The sequence below is a fragment of the Myodes glareolus genome, chromosome 6 (genome assembly GCF_982192425.1).
Source record: "Myodes glareolus chromosome 6, mMyoGla1.1, whole genome shotgun sequence".
Lineage (NCBI taxonomy): Eukaryota > Metazoa > Chordata > Mammalia > Rodentia > Cricetidae > Myodes > Myodes glareolus.
In genome coordinates, this window is record NC_142031.1 from 99,037,713 (window position 1) to 99,059,115 (window position 21,403).

At 49.4% G+C, this 21,403-nt stretch overlaps 1 protein-coding gene across 1 annotated transcript in view; it reads right to left on the minus strand.

Annotated features, from left to right (window-relative positions):
• The window catches only part of Plb1 (phospholipase B1), a 117,827-nt gene that overhangs the window by 73,825 nt on the left and 22,599 nt on the right, over window positions 1-21,403 (minus strand). Inside the window, exons 6-14 of the mRNA XM_087907381.1 lie at window positions 21,208-21,251; window positions 18,579-18,669; window positions 18,271-18,322; window positions 15,637-15,723; window positions 10,712-10,774; window positions 10,043-10,122; window positions 7,007-7,082; window positions 5,903-6,001; window positions 4,771-4,827 (exon numbers count right to left, since the gene is read on the minus strand). Coding sequence (XP_087763507.1) covers window positions 4,771-4,827; window positions 5,903-6,001; window positions 7,007-7,082; window positions 10,043-10,122; window positions 10,712-10,774; window positions 15,637-15,723; window positions 18,271-18,322; window positions 18,579-18,669; window positions 21,208-21,251 — 649 coding nt within the window. The remainder of the gene's footprint in view (window positions 1-4,770; window positions 4,828-5,902; window positions 6,002-7,006; window positions 7,083-10,042; window positions 10,123-10,711; window positions 10,775-15,636; window positions 15,724-18,270; window positions 18,323-18,578; window positions 18,670-21,207; window positions 21,252-21,403) is intronic.

Sequence of the window (21,403 nt, forward strand, 5' to 3'; positions counted from 1 at the left end):
CGCAGACAACAGACTAACTAGCAACTTGAGAACGATGGCATCCGTACCATAGCCACAGAGGCCACCTAACAGCAGACAGAGGGTGCTGAGAGCAGCGGGTGGAACCGGCAGGTCAGAACTGCGGCAAAAGCACCAGAGAAAGGGGAATGAAGGCCAATGAAGAATGAGATGAAGGGTTGTGTTTTGGTTTTCTTCAGGGCTGGGTGTCAAGAACAGGGCCCTCCACATGCCAGGCAAAGACTCGACTACTGAGCCACATCCCCAACCCAAGGTGGGCGAGTGTTTTTAAAACTTCTTTTTATGGACTGGGGATGTACCTCAGTAGAGTGCTTGAGTCCTGGTTTGATCCCCAGCCCTGAATTAAAGACCCAGTGTGGTCATACATGCCTGTGATCCAGGGCTGTGAAGGCGGAGGTGGAGGATCAGAAACGCCAGGTTGTTCTCACGTAGCAAGTTCAAAGCCAGCTTGAGCTACATGAGATCCTGGATAGAAACACAGACACAGACACAGACAGAGAGAGAGAGAGAGAGAGAGAAAGAGAGAGAGAGAGAGAGAGAGGGAAGGGGAGGGAGGGAGGGAGAGGGGAGAGAAGGATGGAGGTTGAGAGGGAAAAAGTGAGGGAAGGGAGGGGAGGGAGGAAGGGGGGACTTAAAAACCTGCAGTGGTTGAAGGGTCTTTGGCCCACGCCTTTCCCTCCTGATGGGAGCCTTCTTCTTTGCTCTCGGCCCTGCCACACTGCAGTGCTAGGCCCTGGTAGCGGTTTTGTCCCTCATCCTCCCCTGACAAGGACTTTGACAGGGATGTGGTTGGTTACTGGCTTGGACACCCCCTCTAGCTGCCGCACAGATAAACCATGAAGATTCGGATGCCCCTCAAGATCTAGTAATTCTGCATTTGTGCCCCAGATACCCGGATGCCAGAAGAACGTTCAGGACTTGTGGCTTGTTCTGATCTGGTGGGAGGAGGCAGATAAAGGGACATAATTACAGTCAATTCTGGAGGAGTGGCAGCTTGTGGCTCCAGGCCTGGGGGAGGAGGGGAAGAAATGGACTCTCAAACTCCTTTCAGGTTTATTTTGATGCTGGCCAGTCCTAGGGACAAAGAGGGTGCTCGTGGGGCCTGGATAATGGCTGGGTCAACTGCACTGCATTTCCCCCCCGTCTTTCAAGAAAGTCAGAATCCAGAGAGAATCTGCAAAGAAACCTTATCTATCCTGACGGCTGAATTCAGCGGATCCTTGCAAACCATTTCAAGGACCCCAGAGAAGGGCAGTTTATAGGTCTGTCCAATAAACCTGTTTCTGTCTAGAACCTCATCTTAAATGAGCATGATGGTAAACGCCCATAATCTCAATATTTGGGAGGTCGAGGTAGGAGGATTGCTTAAGTTTGAGGTCAGCCTGGCTACAGACTGAGATCACGTCTCAGGGCCAAGGCCACAGCGAGCCTTACGTTAAATGTTCCCATATCGGTCATACAGTTTTCTTACACTGGTTCCAACTCTGAATCCTCGGAGAAGAGAAAAAACCCGATTACTTCAAACAGTCCCTCTTCCTTCTTCTGCCCCCCGGGGCTGCTGTACCCAAAGGCACCATCTCCCCGCCCCACTCCCCAACCTCCAACATCTGTCCCTGATCTCATCCTTGCTTTTGCTTCATCTTCCACTCTCTTCATTGGTCTCCTTCACTCTGCTCTAAAACTGTGAAATTAACTAGTACATGGGGACGGATGAGGGTGATCGTAAGAAGATCATCTCTGGGGGTTAATGGCTCAGCACTGGCCGCCAAGCCTGATGCGAGTCTGGCAGGCCGTCCTCTGGCCTCTGCATGCACACCGTAGCTCAGTGCACCCCTCCCCTCAATAAATAAGAGCAATAACTTTTTAGAAATCAGATCTGGAATGAGTTCTTCTGAAGTGCGACTACTTCTCACGTTTCCTCTCCTGCCTGGTAGCACTAGCATCTTACTGCGAGACTTAGCATAGGGTGTTGTGATTACTGGGAGGACCTGGGATTGAATGTCCCCAAGGGTGTGCCCCTTCACTACCACGATACAAGAATTTCCAGGAACTGCTGAGGAAGCGGCAGAAAGGACCCAGAGAGAATGAGTTCTGCCCAGACACAAACCTTCAGCTTGGTAGAGAGGGCACAAGCTGCAGCCAGGGCTGGGACCAGGGAGATCATGAACCTAGCAGAGTTCTAGTCTGGGTATGTGCAGACAAAACCACTCACCACCTCTGCATATATGCGGCGCTTAGAGCTCACCCCTGCCATCTAAGGGCACAGACGACAGATGCTGATGTGGCCCGTGCGTAGTCACACGTGGCTCTGTGGGCTGCAGAGCAGAGATCCCTTTCAACATAGCTGGGTAGTCAGGAGAATGGCAGATGGAGGTCCCCGAGATTACAGCACTTTTGATCACCCCCACCGCTACCTATCTAGGAGGAAAGCCCTCCCCCTGAGGCTCTGTGTTTGAATGTGGCATAGAACATGTAATCCTGGGTATGGCCTCCATGGTTTGGGGTAGGATAAACACATAAGCTAAGGACTCCAGCTTCCCCATGCTTTAAAGGGACCGCAGAACTGAAAGACATGAAGGGAGCCCGCAGGCTCCCCTGGTCATTGTACTCTCTTGGCAGGGGAGAGAATAACGTGACTCTGTTAAGAAACAGCCAGAAGTGAGACTGGAGCCAAACCCACTTTCTGACACCCTCTGCCTCGCCCTAACCTGTCACATTCCAGATCCTTCACGGGCAGATTCAAGCCTGCAGGAGCTGTGGGTGGGTTCCAGCAGAGTGGTGGGTGGCCTGGTATTTTGCCAGCGGGAAAAACTGGGGAACTGAAACACTCCTTTCTCCCTTTCTGGGCTGCAGGCGCCTTGAGGGACTTAGGGGGAAACTTAGTGGGCTTGCGGGTGTTTGGACAGGTCTGGAGAGAGGCCAGTGACTGCCCACTTAGTCCTCCTGGCACTTGCTGTACCCCAAAGCCTTGACCTTAAAGGAGAGAGAGACCTTCTGTCTCCCTCTGAGCACTCGCTCCTTGTGACCCTTGAGAAGCCCAGAGGAAATTGGGTCAGCAGCCAGGGAATGCCATTGGACCGCCTGATAAAAGTGGTTGTCACCACTACTGCTGCCAATGCTGAGGATGGGCAACAGCAGGAGGGGAGAAAGGAAAGGGTCCTGCCCTGCTGTGATCTCTTCAGCTGTTCCTGAGGTCTAGGGCTTGTCTGTCTGCGCTCTGGGTCCCATCATTCCCATACTGCCTCGCAGATAGGCCAGCCTCCCTCCTGTCACTTACCGATGCACTTGGCTCATTATCCCCACACCCTTTGCTCAGAGGCCCTAGTGTCAAGGGTGCCTGCCCTGCCCTCCTCCTGTACATCACTTCAAACTCACTTCAAATCCCCTCTCAGGGCCCCTCTTGACCTCATGGTCCATCTGCCAGCACAGCCCTGCTGGCCAGGACACTTGTGCCCTGTTCTAATGACTGGTGCCCTCCCTGCTATAACTTGAGCTGTATGAAGACAGAGGCCACACTTGGTAAGTCCTGTACCCTCTAGCACTAGCAGGGCAGAGCAAAGTCAGACACTTGTTGGGTAAGGAAGCATGGTGTGGCAGAGGCCCGAGACTGAGCTGACACAGTCAATCCTATCTCTTTAGGAGGTCATGAAGCCCGGGGTCTGTTTTCTGTCCTTCATGTAATAAAGGCTGGCTAAGGTTCCCAACCTGTGGATCATAACTCTTTAGCAAACCTCTAGCTCCAAAAAAAAAACCCCACACACATTTACATTATAATTCATAACAGCAGCAAAATTACAGTAGCAGCAAAAATAATCTTATAGTTGGGGGTCAGCACAACATGAGGAGCTGTATTAAAGGGCTACAGCATTAGGAAGGTTGAGAACCACTGGCTAGGGGTTATTCCCCCCTCAAGTGCCTGCCCCACCAGCAAGTGCCTTTGGGAAAGGCCTTGGGTTTCACTGCCAAAGGTCAAAGTGTTTCACACATGGGGTCACTACCACCGTCCCCCAACCTCCCTGAACCGCTCTCTACAGGTCACCTTGGAATAACTGAAACTCAATATACTCCATGCAGCTCATTAGCTGGAGGAAAAGAATGAGATGCTTCTAATCCAAGGAAGAAGAAAAACCCATTCAGGTTGCTGGGATTCTAAAGATATGGCAGCAAGGATAGCAAACAATGGCAAAAGAAGCACCCTGGCACCCTGAAAGGGCACCAAGTTTTGGGGTACCTCCCATCCAGTGATAATCCAAAGACCTGGGAAACCTTTGGGGACCCAGGAAAGCGCATCATTGTTACCCTAGGGAGAGCAACACAATCTAAGACATCGAGGGGGAGATACACTGAATGCGTGGGGTCAGAGGTGATGTGTTTCCTGTGTGGGGAGCTGATACCTGAATTGATGCAGGCATGAAAGGCAGGATCTAATTCAAGCCCAGGTCATCTCTCTGAAGACCGTGATGGCTCCAGGTACCACCTACACCTTTTAAACCTGCATGGTGCCACTTCAGAGAGGAAAGCAAGTAGGAACCACAGGGAGCCTGTGCCTGAATGAAACTTGATGCCAGTCAACCACCCAACTCTAGGGGCACGGCTCTGCCTCTGGGGAAAGCAGGATGGAGCTCTGTACCAGCTCGTCATTGACAAGCCAAGGTTCTGGGGTCGAGCTTGACCAGAGAGAGGCAATGGCCGTGGCTGTCCCTCTGTGAACCAGCTCACAGGCTGGCATGAGCCTCACATCTCCACACTCACCATGTTGTTCCAGATCCTGAGGGCGAGCGTGCTGGGATCCTGGGGCGAGGACCTCTCCTGAAGGAGAATGAGGTAAGAAAGGACTCTGTCACCCCACCCCCACCCCGAGGATATGATGCTCTCTACAGACTGACTGACCCATGTGGACAGGGCCATGGCCCGTCCAGCTCTGTCCTCTAGCCCTTCCTCAAGGAGTAGCACAATTATAGGTGCACTGTCTGGGGTTAGGGTTTGGAGGTCAGGGCTGGCAGGAACAGGGTGCATCTCTGGTTTCTCTGTATTGTTATAGAGCCTCCAATACTGAACTCAGAACAGGAGCGGGTGCCTGGGAGGTGACTCTGTTGGGGCAGTGAGGCACGGGCAGGGAGTCCTTTCCACTATGAACCACGACTTTAAACAGCAAGGAAGTCTTGGAGGTGGCACAATGAGGCCAACAGGTAGGAGCTGGCAGCTGTTCCTCCACATAACCCTGAAGGCTCAGGGGCTACAGAGACCCCATTAGTCAGGCATGTCCATCTCTCAGGGCTATACAATCCTCCTCCCTTGGGGAGGAAGATGCAAATGCTTCTCTCCAGGGATGGAGGTAGAGGAGCACACAGAAGGAAAAGCTGGAGGGAATGGTCTGGAAAAACGGCAACCTCTGTAATCACAAAGGTGGCGGGTGTGTGTGTGTGTGTGTGTGTGTGTGTGTGTGTGTCCAGGGCTCCTCAAGCCCCAGGCCCAGAATTCTTCCCACAACCTAGCTCATGGAATCCTGACATCCACTCCAGATGGCTGGGATATTAATAACAGTCCTTGTTTTACAGATGTGAAACCAAGGCATGGAGAAGTCAAACTCTTTGCATGAGGTCACACAGTTGGGCCATTCCTGAAGCAGGGCTTCAAGCCAGGCTATCAGAATAAGCCCTGCCTCTCAGAATCTGCCCCATGGGACTCTGCAACCCCATGAGGGAACCGCAGGGAAAGGGTGAGAGACTACGGTAGCATTGTTCCTGAGGCTGCACATCCGGTATTCAGGAAAGACTGTGGATTCTGTGGAGAGGGGAAGGGGAGGAGGCAGGGGCAGGTGTGTGGCCCAGGCTTTCTCACCATCTAGCATCCATACTTGCCATGCCCGGCATAGCTCACTCACCAAAGGTGGTTCGACCTCATAGAAGAAAGGTTGGAAAACTACTGCGAAGGATTCATAGTTGTTGAACTTGCTGGAGGCCAGGAGACCTTCCCAGGTTTCCTGAAGAAGGGACCAAAGAGTGCCCACTCAAGAGCCCAAGCCAGCCAAAGTTGTTTAGCATACCAAACCAAGACCCTCAACTCAACCACCTCTACACGTGATTGACAACTACGTGCTGCTTGGAAGACACCCCCCCCACCCCGCCTTACACTTTGGGGCTATTGAGGACTGCAACCAAGTTTGCCCTTGTCTCTGAGGCCTCAGCGCCAGGGCGAATCAGACAAAGACCTGGAGACTGTTCTCCGGAAACTCAAGAAGTGCAAGGCAGCCCTGTACATTGTGGAGGAGGCTAGGTCTGCAAAGGCACGTGCCATTAGTGTCCCCACGCCCCCACTCAATCATACCCAGAGTAGACGGTGCCACACAACTGTGAACTTACAACTGTGGCAGAATGTCACCATGTTAGCACAGGTCAGAGGGCCCTGTATTCTGAGCTGTTTGCCAGCCAGAATAGCAGCTTCCACTGAGCCCACCACACTCTACTTGGCCTCTTTGGTCAACTAAAACGTGTGGCGTCAGGAACCGTGACTTGCCTCCATACTGGCACCATCTGTATAGTGTGTATGGTGGGGATTTCTGGGGAGGAGGAGGCAGGGGCAGGTGCATGGCCCAGGCTTCTTTCCTATCTACTATCCACATATTCAAGGCCTCACATAGCTCGTTCACCAAGGGGGCTTCTGCCTTGGAGAAGAAAGGCTGGGGAACCACACATGGAACAGGGCCAGCACCAATGGTGGCAAAGAGACATTTCAGAATGGAGGGGTACAACTCTTCACTAGCTGTGGCCAGCACGATCCCCCACTCCCGCACAAGCTGTGAGTCTAACCGTATGAATTCCCTCCCAGGAAGAACTATGGGGGTGCCTCGCCTTGGCTCCCAGAAGCCCTGAACTCAGCTAAGTCTTGCTATAGCTAGTTAGTTCTTTGTCCCCCCACCCTCCCTGTTCTCCTTCTCCACCCTCCCATGTCCCCCTGAACCACAGCCCAGGTTCCAAGTGGGGCTCACCTTATATGACCACTGCATGACAGCCTTGGACAACTTCGTTGTCTCCTCCGAGCAATTGCAAAGCTCAGGTGCAGGGCTGCAGACCAAAATGAGCCAAGCATGATTGCATATCCTGGTGGAATAGGGCTACCCAGAGGACCTCCAACAGAGAGAGTGACTGGGGTGCAGCGAGTTGCTCAGGGAGAGGGGAGGGGTAATCGCAGCCTTCGAGGGTGCAGGAGAAGAGAGGCAAATGATGAGTATGAAGGTTGGGGTGTATCTTCGGGTTACCAGTACTGTGATGAAAGCAACTTGGGGAGGAAAGGGTTTATTGGGCTTATAGATTTTGAATTACAGTCCATTGAGGGAAGTCAGGGTGGGAATTCAAACTGGGGAGAGAACCTAGAGGCAGGAGCTGATGCAGAGGCCATGGAGGGGTGGTGCTTACTGCCTTGCTCCTCATGGTTTGCTTGCCTGCTTTCTATGGAAGCCATTACCACCAGTCCAGGGATGGTCCAACCCACAGTGGGCTGGGCCCTCCCCCATCAATCACTAAGAAAATACTCTACAGGCTTGCCTACAACCCTATCTTAGGGAGACATTTTTTCAGTTAGGGTTCCCTCCTCTCAGACGAGTCTAGTGTCAAGATGACACAAAACTAGTCAGCACAATTGACCCCTTGCCAGCTTGACACACAATCACATGACTGTTAAGCCATAACCTTTCCTTTCTAGTCCATCTCTTAAATCTTATATTAATCAATATCACATTATAAAAAATTACAAAGTTAAAAATCTCACAGACTTTATAAAATCAAATACTTAAGATTCAATATCTTTAAAAAAAAAATCCAATGTCTCCATAAAACTTCTAAAGCTCCTTAAGAGCTCAGAGTCTCTCAACTGTGGGCTCCTGGAAAATCAAAGTAAGTGAAATACTTTCTTACTTCAGAAGGGGCGAACCAGGGCACGGCTACCCTATGAACAAAGCAAAACCACTCTCTGTGTAAATGACTCAGAGTCCAGTGTCTGGGATCCACTGGGATCCACAATTTCCTGGGGTCCTCCAAAGGGCCTGGGCCATTTACCCAGCTCTGCCCTCTGCAGTACATACATGGATCGTCTTCTAAGCTCGGACCACTCCAAGGCCTGTTATTCTTGGCGTCTCCAAAATTCCAGGGTCTCTTGTTGCAACGGGGCTGCACTTTCACCATTAGCCTCTCCCCCTTCTAGGCTCTTCTCAGGCACTCCATCCCTCCCACACGGCGCCAAACCTCAGCTGCTCTCCGTGACTCCTTCACGCCTTCAAAACCAGCACCACCTGGGTGACTCTTAACACTACCAAGTTTGGTTGCCAGCACAAAGTACAACCTTGTCCACCTCTGGAACACAAGTTTCTCTGTGCTCTCAAGCAAGACTTCGCAGAAGACGTCCCCTCAGTGATGCCGATCTCTTTCTTAATCACCACTAATTTCTCAGCTCCAGCCGACCAGCATCAATTGTCCAAGCAAAGCAGAGATATCACTCTAATTTCACTTCACCTCTGATAGCTTGTCAATCACAACTGATTCTCCAAGCCCAGCTGACCTGAATCACAGATTCTTAATTCAAAATATGCAATGACCCCGATAGTGCCTTTAAGTAATTCTCAAACTTCCTTTGGAAACTTCACAAGCCAGACCTCTGTCATCTGTCCGGTTCTTGGGTTCATCCTCCATGTTCTCTCAACAACACTGAATGACTCTTCTAGGCCAAAGTTCCAAAGTGTTTCCACAGTCCCCCACCCCAAAACAACATGGTCAGGTCTTTCACATGAAAAATCAACAAGCCTGGTGCCGATTTCTCTTAGGGTTAGCATTGCTGTGGAAACACCATGACAAAAAAAAGCAATCTGGGGAGAAAGGGATTGATTTGGCTTACAAATCCTCAAGCCCTGAGGAAAATCAGGATCGCAAACACGGCAGGAACCTTGGAGGGAGGAACTGATGCAGAGGCCATGGAGGGATGTTGCTTACTGGCTTGCTCCTCGTGGCTTGTTCACCCTGCTTTCTTGAAGAACCCAGGCCCACCAGCCCAGGGATGGCACCACCCACAGTGGGTTGGACCCTCCCCCATCAATCGCTAATTAAGAAAATGTCCTACAGGCTTGCTTGCAGCCTGATCTAATGGAGGCATTTTCTCAGTTAGGGTTCCCTCCTCTCAGAGGAGTCTAGCTTGTGTCAAGTTGACAGAAATCATTAGCTCAGGGTGGAAGGTACCCATGGAGCCCTTGTTCACAAGGTCAGGACATGAAGGTGTTCTTTCTCTCCCTGCCATGTGCTCCCCACCTCAGAAACCCACACCCCATCATTTCTCCCCTATTCTCCTTATTCCTCCCTTCCCATCAAAACTCCTTTCCTTTCTCAACTGTCCTTGTTCTGATTTCTTTCATATGAGCTTCATTTTTAGAATCAAATACCAGATTCTGAAGATAAAGCAAAAATCCTAAGAGAAATCTCAGAAATACACAGGGATCAAGTTCTGAGTCATTAAAATACAGTTAGGTTATTTTTTTTCCCTACTCACTAATACTTCTTGTTGTAGAAATATTTTGCCAAACTCGCATGGGTTTGTGGTTAAGACTGTATCTCATGTAGTGGCTCAGGCTTGCTTCCAACTGTTGCATACAGCTTTGCCCTCCTGCCCCTCTCTCTATCTCCAAGTGCTGGGACTACAGATGTGTATCACCACACCTGGTTGTATGCCGTGCTGTAGACTGAGCCCCATTTCTGCATGCTAGGCAAGCACTCTACCAACTGTGGTTTAAACTCGCAAATCGTTTGCAAGGGTAGGGGTGGGTTCTGTCACTGCATCAACCAAATTAAGTATTGCAACATTCTCACTGACTCAGCCCTCGTCAGTATGTGAGCTAGATATATTGAACTCCCCAGCCTCCAGGCGTGGGTCTCCCAGGGCATCGATGTATGTGGAGAGCCCTGCAGTACCGTCATGTGGCAATCATAACTGTACATCATATGAGAACTAGTCTGTCTCTGTTTCTTTTTCTTTTCTTTCTTACCTGAACCCAGTCTCTTGATGCTGATGAGACATGTCCCAAACCTCAGAGAGATCCACCAAATTCACAAATGCTCTGGGAACCTAGGGGATACAAAGAGACATAAGAGACAGGAAGGGACACGAGCATTTGCCGAGCTTCCGTGGCGGCCACAGCTACCTTTGGGCTCTCTGCAGCCCTGTGGGCCTCATTTGGGGGCCACCCTTTTCAGGGTTTGCATGAGGTTGGCCCAAAGCTGCCACCCTCCAGCTGTGCATCTTAGAAATGCAGCTCTTCCTCTCTCCGGTGTTCAGTGCAGCCCCGACCCTGGGGAAGCACATAGCACAGGGGAAGGTGAGCTACAGCCCCATCCTTGGATGCTCAGAACCTGAAGCTTCTACAGAGGCCAGCCTCAGTCAGAAAGCAAGGGCACTGATTTCCCTAAGAGCTGTCAAGCCCCTCTCAGGAGCACCCCTTTGTAAGATGGCAAGAAGGCAGGGTCTTTAGAGCTTTCCATGACTCAGGATCTTATTCTCTCACAAGAAGTCCATTTCTCCCACTCCAGCAAGTGCCATTGGGAGTCAATCAAATCCCTCCTCAGCTTGAGAAGGGCTTCAAGGGGGGCACCCAAAATGATGCATGCCTCATGTTGCATGTCCCAAGGCCCCAGGGGTTGGGGAGCCACTGTCTCACCTCCTGGTGCAGGTAATCCAGTATCTCACACAGCTTTTCCATGCTCCTCATCAAATGTCTTTTCTGTGAGGGAAGAACTGGGCTGAGCAATGGTGGCAACAGGGAGGGCATGAGGCCCGGGGACCCAGACCCAGATGACTCCCCAGAGACTGGCTGGTGCCAAATGGAAACCATGATCCCCCGAGCCACTTCATTTTGGTGTGGGTTTTGGGTCCAGTCTCTATTTCTCCAACCCATCCTCCATCAGAGTGCAGTCAGCCTCCCACTAGGGAGGTGTTCCACCTCAGAGACAGACAAGCCTGAGGTTGGAACAGGATGAGAGACACCACAGTGGCTCTGATGCTCCCAGGAAGGGGTGGGACGCATTCCCAAGGGCTGAGGGAGCTGCTTTCATCTGAAGAAAAAAAATCAGATCTGAGGAAGGAACATGATCAGCCTGGATTTAGGGACCCAAACAGATCTCAGAACTTCCCAAAGGAGACCTGGCACAATTGCTCAATGACTGAGAGGCAGCTAAAGCCTGGAGGCCTGTTTGACTGTTCTTTTACCTCCACACATATGGTATGTGCCAGACACACACACACACACACACACACACACACACACACACACACACACGGCCAAAATAGGCAAATATAATACAATAAAACATTTAAAACCCCTAACTTCCACAGGACACAAGCCAAATATTCCTTATCGTGAAAGACCCCAGAAGTCAAGGGGTTCTCACTTGGAGCCCTCTGCCCAAGAACCAGTGCACTGGATGCAAGAACAAGAGACAGTTTGATGAATATACACAGACGTCTATGGATGCTACAGCAACCCAGTTACTGAGCATGCCGGGCTGAAGGCACATTATGTATTTACAGGGATTTAAGAATTACATAAGAGGCTGCATAGCAACAAGCATTTCATTGGTTCTCAAATTGGTGGGCTTAGCTCACCCCGGGATGGCCCCGTGTCTATTCCCGAATTTCCCCGAAAAACCACAAAGCTAGATAGAGAACCCTGCAGCAAGTTGACAGTTTCGATAGAATGCCTTGGTCAGTGAGTCTGCAACCCATAGATATCCTGTTTTAGCATCGGCTGGGCAGGGGGAAACTTTCCTTCTGTGGTCCAGCTAAATTTCACAGTCATTAGCTGAGCCTGGGGGCTTTTTTTCTATGGCTCAGTTAAGTTTTTCAGCAGAGTTTAACATAGTATGTGGACATGGGGGTCTTTCAAGTATGGGGGGGGCCTTCAATCGGAGATGTTTGGGATCAGAAGTGTTCTGACTTTGGAGTCTTTCAGATGAGGTGGGGGGGGATGTTTGCATAGATTTTGTCAACTGATCATTTATTATCTGAAAATCCCAAACCTGAGCCTGAAATGCTCAAACGCTTTTGGATTCCTGACCAGAAATTCAAGCATGTCTGTTTGCCAGATCCCTCCTCCTCCTACCCGCCCTGATGCTCCCCTGTGCCACGTTTGCCCAGAGAGAAGGACTCTCTGTGCCAGGGTCCCAGAGAGAAGGACTCCTTACTGGAATGCATAAATACATCTGCCCCTTTCCCGCCAGTGAGAAAAGGAGCAAGTGAGAGGGCCTCCACATCTGACCTGGTTAGCATTTCAATGTGAAACACAAATAAAAAGTAGAGGACAACACAGTTCTCAGCAGGCTCCAGACTGGCTGTCCCCTGAGGCAACGTGGCTCAGATGGCAAGACAAGGAAGGGCACGAAGCTGTGCTATTACCTGGGGGGACAAGGGCAGGGGCCCTAGAGACAGCTGCCAATTACCAGCCGGGGGTTGCCGGGAGGGCCGCCTGCCACCCACAGCATAGGAATAAGCCCCTCCCTGTCTCTCCTCTGCCCTGCTTTGGTGAGAGGCTGGCAGAGGCAGCCCAGCCCATCTGTTGCAAGAGCCAGGGAGAAGCATTCTGTCGGAAATCTTCGGAGCATCACACTCCCCCTCCACCGTGAAGAGTCCTAGTTAGTGTGTCCAGAAGTGTCCCTGCTGCTCATCTGTCATTCAAGATATCTGCCCTCCTTAGCGGATGTGGAGGAACATGGCAGCGCCCCCCCCCCCCCCCCCCCCGCCCAGCTAGTGTGAATCCTGCTTTAGAAACTCCTGGGTCTAGGGTTTGTCTGTAGCTATTTGGGGGAATCTCGCGAGGCTCATCCTGTCATCCCAGGCACAGATGGTGGTCACCTGGCTCACCAACGGTGCTTACTTCCAAGTGGAAAAGGTTATACGCCTATACTGTCTATTCTAGACACGTGTCTTCAAACTACCTGCACCATGACTCCGTGCTTCCCAGGGCAGCCCAGTGCAGGTATTCAGAACAAGGATAGCAAAGACATCAGGGGTCCATAGCCCCCTGACTTCATACAACAAACTAAAGTGTTTTATAGTTCATTCCGTTCCGTGTCCTTCTTCCCTTCACTCCGCAGTTTCTGCTGTAACCTTCCTGACTGATCTGTGAGGACTCACTAACGTGCCAGCGTGCATGACCTCAAAACCTAGAAAAAACATTTTTATGTGTTTAAAATACTAAAAACAAAACAAAACAAAACAAAAAAAGACTGTCAGTAAATCAATGCTGAAACAAGAGGCAGCAAACTCACACCGTGAGGGGAATCACTCAGCAAGACCAGGTCTAGTCTGGTATCTGATTTGGTAGTCTGATTAGGGTATCAACATGACAAGGTCTTGAAAATATGTGGTTGACGAAAGGCACACAGTGCATACCTATATGGACATGTCTTGAGGAATCTATTAATATGCATACCAAATACATTTTTTTAAAAAACAAAGAATATTAAAAGTTGAAAAAGATGTGCATTACTTGTGGAACTAAAAATTAATAAAAAAAACAAGTCACATAAATGGGATGCATGTACTCAGAATGTATCATGTGTTCAATAGTGCTTGAAGGGATAAATACATTAAAGGCAAGAAATCATGTACACTTGTTTGGCTGCAAGTGAGAGTGCAGAAAAGAAGTCATGGATGAGTGTAAGTAACCATGAAGGCACACTCACACATAAAAAAAATTAAATGCCAGCCTGAGCAAACTCACTGCAGATATGACAGTGTGTGCCTGAGTCTGCATGTAAGAGGGTTAATTTACACATGGGCATGATAAAGGGTGAGAGGCTGAAGAGGAGCCCAGCAATGTCTAAATGCATGCTTGCCTAGTCCAGTGCAGAGATACATAATTCATGAGTTAATGTTGCCATACGCAATGACCCCAGCGAGAACAAACAGAGCGTGGACAGAAATTTGTACACAATACACTCAGACGATCTGCAGAATGATGAGAGCTGGCTAGGCAAGGGGGATCTTTATCACGTGTCTCCTGGGGTTCTACAGCACTAAGGAAAGTAGTCCAGGGATCAGAGGAAGTACATAGCGTTTGGAAGAAGGAAAGATGTGGCAGGGGAGGTGCATATCAGGAAATTTAGCTATGCCTGAGCCATGGCCTGAGACTGAGAGGTCCTGAGAGCTGGGCTGAGGGGTCGGTAGTCATGGCAATTGACAGAGATGGCTTGGTGGCTGCTGGACTTTAGACTCCTGAAGAAGAGTCCACATGTCCTTTACACAGCCACACCCTATGCTCCCCAGCCACCCCTTATGCTTTCCACTGACTGGACTTGGTCGTCCATAAATACTGAAGTCACAATCTGCAATTGTGACTACACAAATATTAAACAAAACTACACATTTTGGTCCCAGAAAAGCCAATAAGCATGAACGATAAAATCCACAGGCTGTTCGCCTTTGGTAAACTCTAGCCTTCTCGCCCAAACTGGACTGCACAGGTTTAGGGTGAGACAAGGGTATGCATCCTACACTATTCTGTAAACTCAGCACTCATGTGAAGGCAGATGAAGAGAGGCTAAACAATTCTTAACTAACTAGGAAGCTAGTGTAGAAAGATCATTAACTCAGTTTATCTAAGCCTGAATTTGTTTTCCTCATAGGAGAGCTTGGAGGGCATTAAAAAATTCCTAGTAGGATCACATGAAATGTAAAAACTTCCATACAGCAATGGGAATGTCAGGGTGAAGATAGGATCTACATACGTAGAAGGCAATGTGTGATACTTTGATTGTATTCTGACAATAAATTTTGCTTTGAATCAGAGGGTAAAGCTAGCTGGTCGCGGACCAAAATTAACCATAGAGGTTTTGGAGGACTGAGGACAGATAGAGAGCCAGGAAGCAGTATGGCAGGGCATAGAGAGGGTCTTAGCCTTTTGGGTTGAAGGAATGAAAGAGATAGAAGGTCACTGGTCACTTTGCCATGGTGTCTCTGATCACTGAGGTTCTTATCCCCAAATCTGACTCCTGAGTTTTTATTGATAAAGAATGATTAGATAAACATTTTAAAAGGAGAACTATTTGGCAAGAGTGGGGAGAGAGAAGGAGAGAGGTAATGGGTGTGGGGGGGTTTAATGAAAGTACATATATATAATATATATGCATATATATATGAAAATACTACAAGATTCATTATTTTGAACAATGAATACAACAATAAATTTTCCTTTACAAATTTAAAACACAGAAGTTAAAAGCATTCTTGGCTCTTGTGATGGTCATAAATGCACAGTAGGCGCACACTCCCAACAGCATTTATCCCAGCCAAATCATAACACACAAAAATGGTTACGATGGTCGACTTTTATGTTCTGCGTATGCTATCCCACTAAAATACTGGAGGAAGGAAAGCAAATCCATACTATTTCATTTGTTTTCCTGAGCATCCATCCATCTGTCCATCTGTTCATCCATCCATACACCCTCTCACCGGACTTACTCATCCACCTGTCCTAATTCTGAAATAGGAGTCTCATCCCCAGTTCAGTAGACGGTGCTCAGACAGGGTTAGCCCCTTCTCCTCCACACTAGCAACCCCTCGGCCTCCCAGCCTGCAGCTTACCTGCTGAGCAGAGGGACACAGGTGACACTGGCTTGTGTTACTGAAGAACACGTTGATGAGTTTCCAGTCGTTCTCAAAGTCGAGTTGCTGAAGCACAAGAGCAAAGAGACAGTGGTAAGAGCTTGGGCCAGGAGTCTGTCTGTCCATGTTTCTCAATCTCACACACCAGCTACCTTAAGTCACTGGTATGGGTTTGCTTTTGTTAGCCTCAAACATTGGATCCTCCTGCCTCTGCCTCTTGAGTACTAGGATTATAGGCAGGAGTTACCACCGACTTGGGTGTTCGTCTCCTCTCTCTCTTTCTCTGACTTTTCTTTCTTTCTTTCTTTCTTTCTTTCTTTCTTTCTTTCTTCCTTCCTTCCTTCCTTCCTTCCTTCCTTCCTTCCTTCCTTCCGTCCTTTCTGTATTTATTTATTTAGTCAAAAGTACCACTTGGTAGTCTAATGTGGAACAATTGTTCTAGAAGGCAATTTGGACCTTGTGATACTAAGGGGCATACCTTGTTAAAATGTTCGGGTTTTTTTCCCCCCTCAATACCACATTGAACCCAGGATCTTGTGTATGCTAAGTAAGTACTTAACCACTGAACTACACACACCCTCTTTTTATTTTAACATAGAATTTCACAAAATTTCCCAGGCTGGCCTTAACCTCACTCTGTAACCAGGTAGGCTTTAAACCTGCGATCCTCCTGCCTCAGTCTCCCAAGTAGCTGTGATTATAGGCCCATACCACCAGACCTAGCTCTCCAAGGGTATTTTAAAGAAAGAAGGGCCATACAAGATTTAGCTTTAATGATGCCTTGCTTGTAGGAATGAAAACCAGCAGACAGCATAACTATCTGGGGTATATTATTGTGTAAGCCAGGCCACGTTCGTGGCTGCTAAAATGACATCGGAAGCTGTAGTTAATGTCACCAGAAAAGTTGAGAAAAGTAGATTACAGAAAGCATATATATCCAGTAACACCCCACTTTATACAGATAGACACAACTAGGAAAAAATAGGAAAGGGAACACATACAAAGTCATCATCTTTGGGCATAGGCTTAAGGGCGGCTTTACTACTATGTTTGCTTTCTCAGTTTTTCCTAGTGACCATATTACTTGGATACAATACAAACTCGTTTTCTGAGGCAGCACTGGGTAGCCAGGGAACACTGTGAATTTTGCTCTTTAGGGTTTAACTCTAACTGATTTCGTGAACTTGGCCTTTGTCACGCGATTCCTTGGAATTCTAGTTTCTCCATCTTTAAAATTACAGGGTTGGAATCAGGACTGCCCAGCTATTATGCAGAACAATTACATTCTCATTATCATTATGATAGCTAACCATTGCCAGTGAGCCTAGATTTATTTATTTATGTTTTTTTTTCCCCTTTGAGACAAAGTCTAGCTCAGACTGGTCCCAAATTGCCTAAGATTTGCCTCGCTTGACCGCCCCCCTAAGTGCCGGCAATACAGATATGAGCCACCACCCCGGGCTTGGGCAGGATTCAGAATCACCTAGGAGACCCACCTCTCTGCTTGCTTGTGAGGGCAGCTCCAGAGAGGCGTGGGGCAGGAAGAGCCACACTAACTATGGTTAGTACCATTAGGGGCTAGGGGCCTACACTGAATAAAAGAGGAAGGAAGGGAAAGCCAGAGGGACACACAGTCATCTCTCCACCTCCTACCTGAGGGATACATGGTAGCTAAATGTCTCACCCCCTGAGTGCCATGCCTTCCCAGCCATGGCGGACTGCATCCCCACAAAAAACCATGAGCCAAAGGAAGTTCTTTCTCCCTGAGTTGTTTCTTGTCAGGTCATCTGCTCCCTGTGTGCGCACGCACTGTGTGTTTGTGCAGGCTAGAGATGGATGTTAGGGATCTTCCTTCACTCTATTCTTCTGAGACAGCGTCTCTTGCTGAACCCAGAGCTCTCAAATTTGGTTAGACTGCCTAGTCAGCATGACTCAGGGATCCTTTGTCTCCTCCCTCCCCAGTGCTGGGGCTACAGACATACCATTCTGCCTCGTTATTACCTGGGGGCTGGGAATTGAACCCAGGTCCCTGAGCTTGCACAGCAACATTTTTCTGACTGAGCCACCTCCCCAGTGCTGCAAGCTTCTCATTGCAGCAACCATTGCTACAGTGACAATGATAACTACAGGCTTTTATTGAGCATCAAGTGTGCCAGGTATATCAGTCCTCTACAACCCCGTGAGTCAGGCTCTCTCGCTGCTCCTTCATTCCTCAACTAGGAAAACAAAGTTTAGGGGAGAAGATGCCTTACCCAGAACCACACAGTGATAAGCAGAAAGTCCAGGTCACATTCAAGCGACTATCTCTCTCTCTCTCTCTCTCTCTCTCTCTCTCTCTGAAACCCAACCACCGCCCTATGTGAAAGGTCACTTAGTCCATCTGCTGACTTTCTGCATTTCTATACAGGAAAACATTCTAAACAGAGCTACTCGCTCTTTCCTCTAGTGAGCTTCAGGGCATTACAGTGCAAGGGACACTTTCTGAAAGGCCAAGACACCTGAGTTGTGTTCATGCAAGTTGGCCCCAGGGTTATTGCCACTCTGTGTCTTGGTATCATTGTCTTGTAGCAAACCTGGCCAGCCCACCCACACCAGAGTGAGAAAGTCTCTTACCGGGTTCTCTTTCAAATGTCTCACCAGCTCTTTAGCCTGAATCCACAAGTCTCTGTGCAGAGGCAGGGGAGTAGAAAGAGCAATCAATAAAACACATTGTTGATGGTCAAGAAGCTGACCCTGTCACCCCAGCCAGCTGTCAGTCTCTGAGCCTGAGGCGCCCCTGCACCACCCTGACTTCTGAGGGGGAGACCTACCCTGCCATTAAAGCCACCTGAAATCAGCGGGGGGAACCTCTCTGACTGTCCCTGCGTACCCAAGGCTAGCAAGAGTGCACGACGCCAGAGAGGGACAAGAAGGTGACTTACTCGGTTGTACTGTGGCCTGCCCCACTCTTCCCAGGAGAGCACACGGGCATCAGAACAGAAGGGTTGAAATGTCTGATGATGTCTGAAAGGACTAAAGAGAGAGCCAGGGGTCACCTCTAAAGATGAGATAGTCCCTAGACAAGACAGAATCCTTGCCCCATGCTGTGAGGTCACCCGCCCCCGCCCACCCCAGCTACCCGAGGCAGACCCTGGAAAGTAAAGGGAGCTAAATTGGGCATCTGTCTAGATAGCTGGGCCCAAGGCTGAGTGTTCTCCAGGCATTCTCTCATTTACTCCTGAGGAAACTGGGATAGAGACATCAAGCAAGCTGCGTCAGGTCTCCCAGCTGACAGGAGCCACTGGGATTAGAACCAGAGCTCTGGGCTGCTTCCCGTGAGTGACAGCAGGGTAGGAAAGCTCCGGGGAACACACAGAGGACATGTCGCCAAATTGACAGCCAGAGGACTGCTAAAAATAGCGCTGTCAGGAGTACTTAAGTTGTGCCTTGCTCCTGAGAGAGGAGAGGGCAGAGCAGGGAGGGTAGAAGGCAGAGGGAAATGCCTTTCTCCACTTCTCTTTCTTTGTGCCCCATCCCAAGAGCCTTGGAGTCATGGAAGCAGAATCCAGAGGGATTCAGAAGAGTTCTGTACAGGGGACACACTCCACAGGTGACAGGCAGTGAGAGAAAGGAAACCTGAGCTGAAGGCCAGGGAACTGGTTGGTCGGCTTCGTGACCTCAGGTGACCGCGTAACTCATATGTGAGTTGGCTTTGCCCTCCTTAACCCAGACGCATAAGTCTGGTTTTCTCAGCTGTGACAAGCTGGCGAGATCCCAGGGCCATGGGTGGGAAACACAGAGCTTTGAACTCAGTTCAACATAGTAAGAATGGTGTATGTGTGCTCGTGGGGGCCACTCCATTCTGCGTGGGAGGATGGCTGCGAAAGGCCGATGAAAACACGTGAACACGGTCACGGGAAAAAGTCGTTGGAAGAACTTGACCTTAAAGCTTTGCACACAACTTTGTCTATCATTTTTTTCTCCTCTGCTGGCTTCTAGTCTACTGTTATTTAGTTTTTCTTTTGGGGTCCCATGATGTTAGGGGGCAGAACAAAAGGCAAGGCTAAGGGGGTAGATGCCCTTGGTTTCCCAGGGACCTATCACTTACTGAACATACAACCCTGGAAAAGTCTATCTGCTCGACATTCAGTTTTTCCACCTGAAAAAAATGCTCTCATGACAGGCAAGGGTGTGGCTGGATGTGCCGGTCACTAAAGTGTTCTAAAGCCCTGGAATCAGAGGATAGGAGGTTGAGCCCACACCAACCCCATCATCCATCAAACACGGAAGGGGTCTGGGACATCCCTGGACCACTTTCTCTGTGGAACTCCTGCCATGGTTATCAGGAATGCTTTCAGACACGGCACTGCCCCTCCCTACTTGGGGTATCCGACATTCTGATGCTGAGGGTTTCAGACACACGCTCTGCCTTCCCTGTCGCCTCTGCCACCCTATGCCCAGCTAGGATTCCTGATCACCATGTGCCTAAAAGAGGTGATTCAGCTTGGCAGGGGTAGGGGGAGAAATGGAGGCAAATGAGAAGCCAGGCAAATTAGCAGAGCCCAGAGCACATCCCCAGGCATTCCCAAATTGACCATTTTATTTCTCTCATACCCTACTGAATGGAAAGACATCAGGGCTTTGGGACCTCTATGACAGCCACTAAGTGAACACTCTGACCCCTGACCAGGAGACCTTCTTACTACCTTAATTTTCACTAGCCCCTTATCTGTCCATCAGGTGACAGGAGGGCTGGACAGTGGCCTCACCCTTCCCTGCTGGGCCATGGGCAAAGGTGGGATGAGATCCTCATCTCTGTCCTTTCTAAGAATCTAATATTATCACAAGTCTTTCATATCGATGCCCAGGCTCAGCTGACAGGGCACCCAGTCACCCCCTTGCTCACCACTGCAGTGGGTGGCAGCTCAGCCTAGCATCTGCATGACCAGCTCATCTCACAAGCAGCAAGCATGGGAACCTCTACCCTACCCTACAGCCTAGCTCAGCAGCATCAAGGGACTCGCCACGGTAGAACTTGATAGGATTACAAAGGTCCTCTGGCATCAAACGAAGAAGCCCAGATCACAGAGAATGGATTCATCCGCATGGTTGTTTGCAGAAAAGGCCAACATGTTAATCACAATTATTCCTGATACTTTCTGGAACCTAGGATATGTTTTTATGACCAGCAAGAGGGAGAGAGAAACTAGAGAAGGAGATTTTCTTTTACAAATAAATGGGAGATTGGACTAGGGTCTTCCCCTTGGGCAGGAGGAAGGATCCAGGACATTTTATCAGGTAAGTGCCATGAATCCATCTCTGAGGTCCCAGAGGAGCAAGAACCCACAAGACTTTGGTCCAGCTATCTCGGTCTCTTTCCTATCCCTTAATCTTAACCCATACATGGCTCATGCTTTCTATTCAGAATAGGCGACCTTCCATTCCCTGCCTCCCTTATCCGCCTTCCTCCTTTCCCTGGCACTGGTGAGAAGACCATCTTTATCAACAAGATGTCTGCCATGTCACAGGGTTGGGGACAACCTGGAGTGTGGCCGGAAACCCAGGACTCACCTGTCACGATTGCCAGGCAGGCTTGCTGTGACTCATTCTTGATGCTGTAAGAGGTGGGCACAAACAGATTAGACTACACTTGTCACCCGCGGGAGCCCTTTCCTTGGCCACCATAGGCCACTCCTAACAAGCTTTGGTTTGCCCTGGCTCTGGGCCTCTTCCCAAGCTCTCTAGTGCTGCCCGAAGCAGAAGGGGA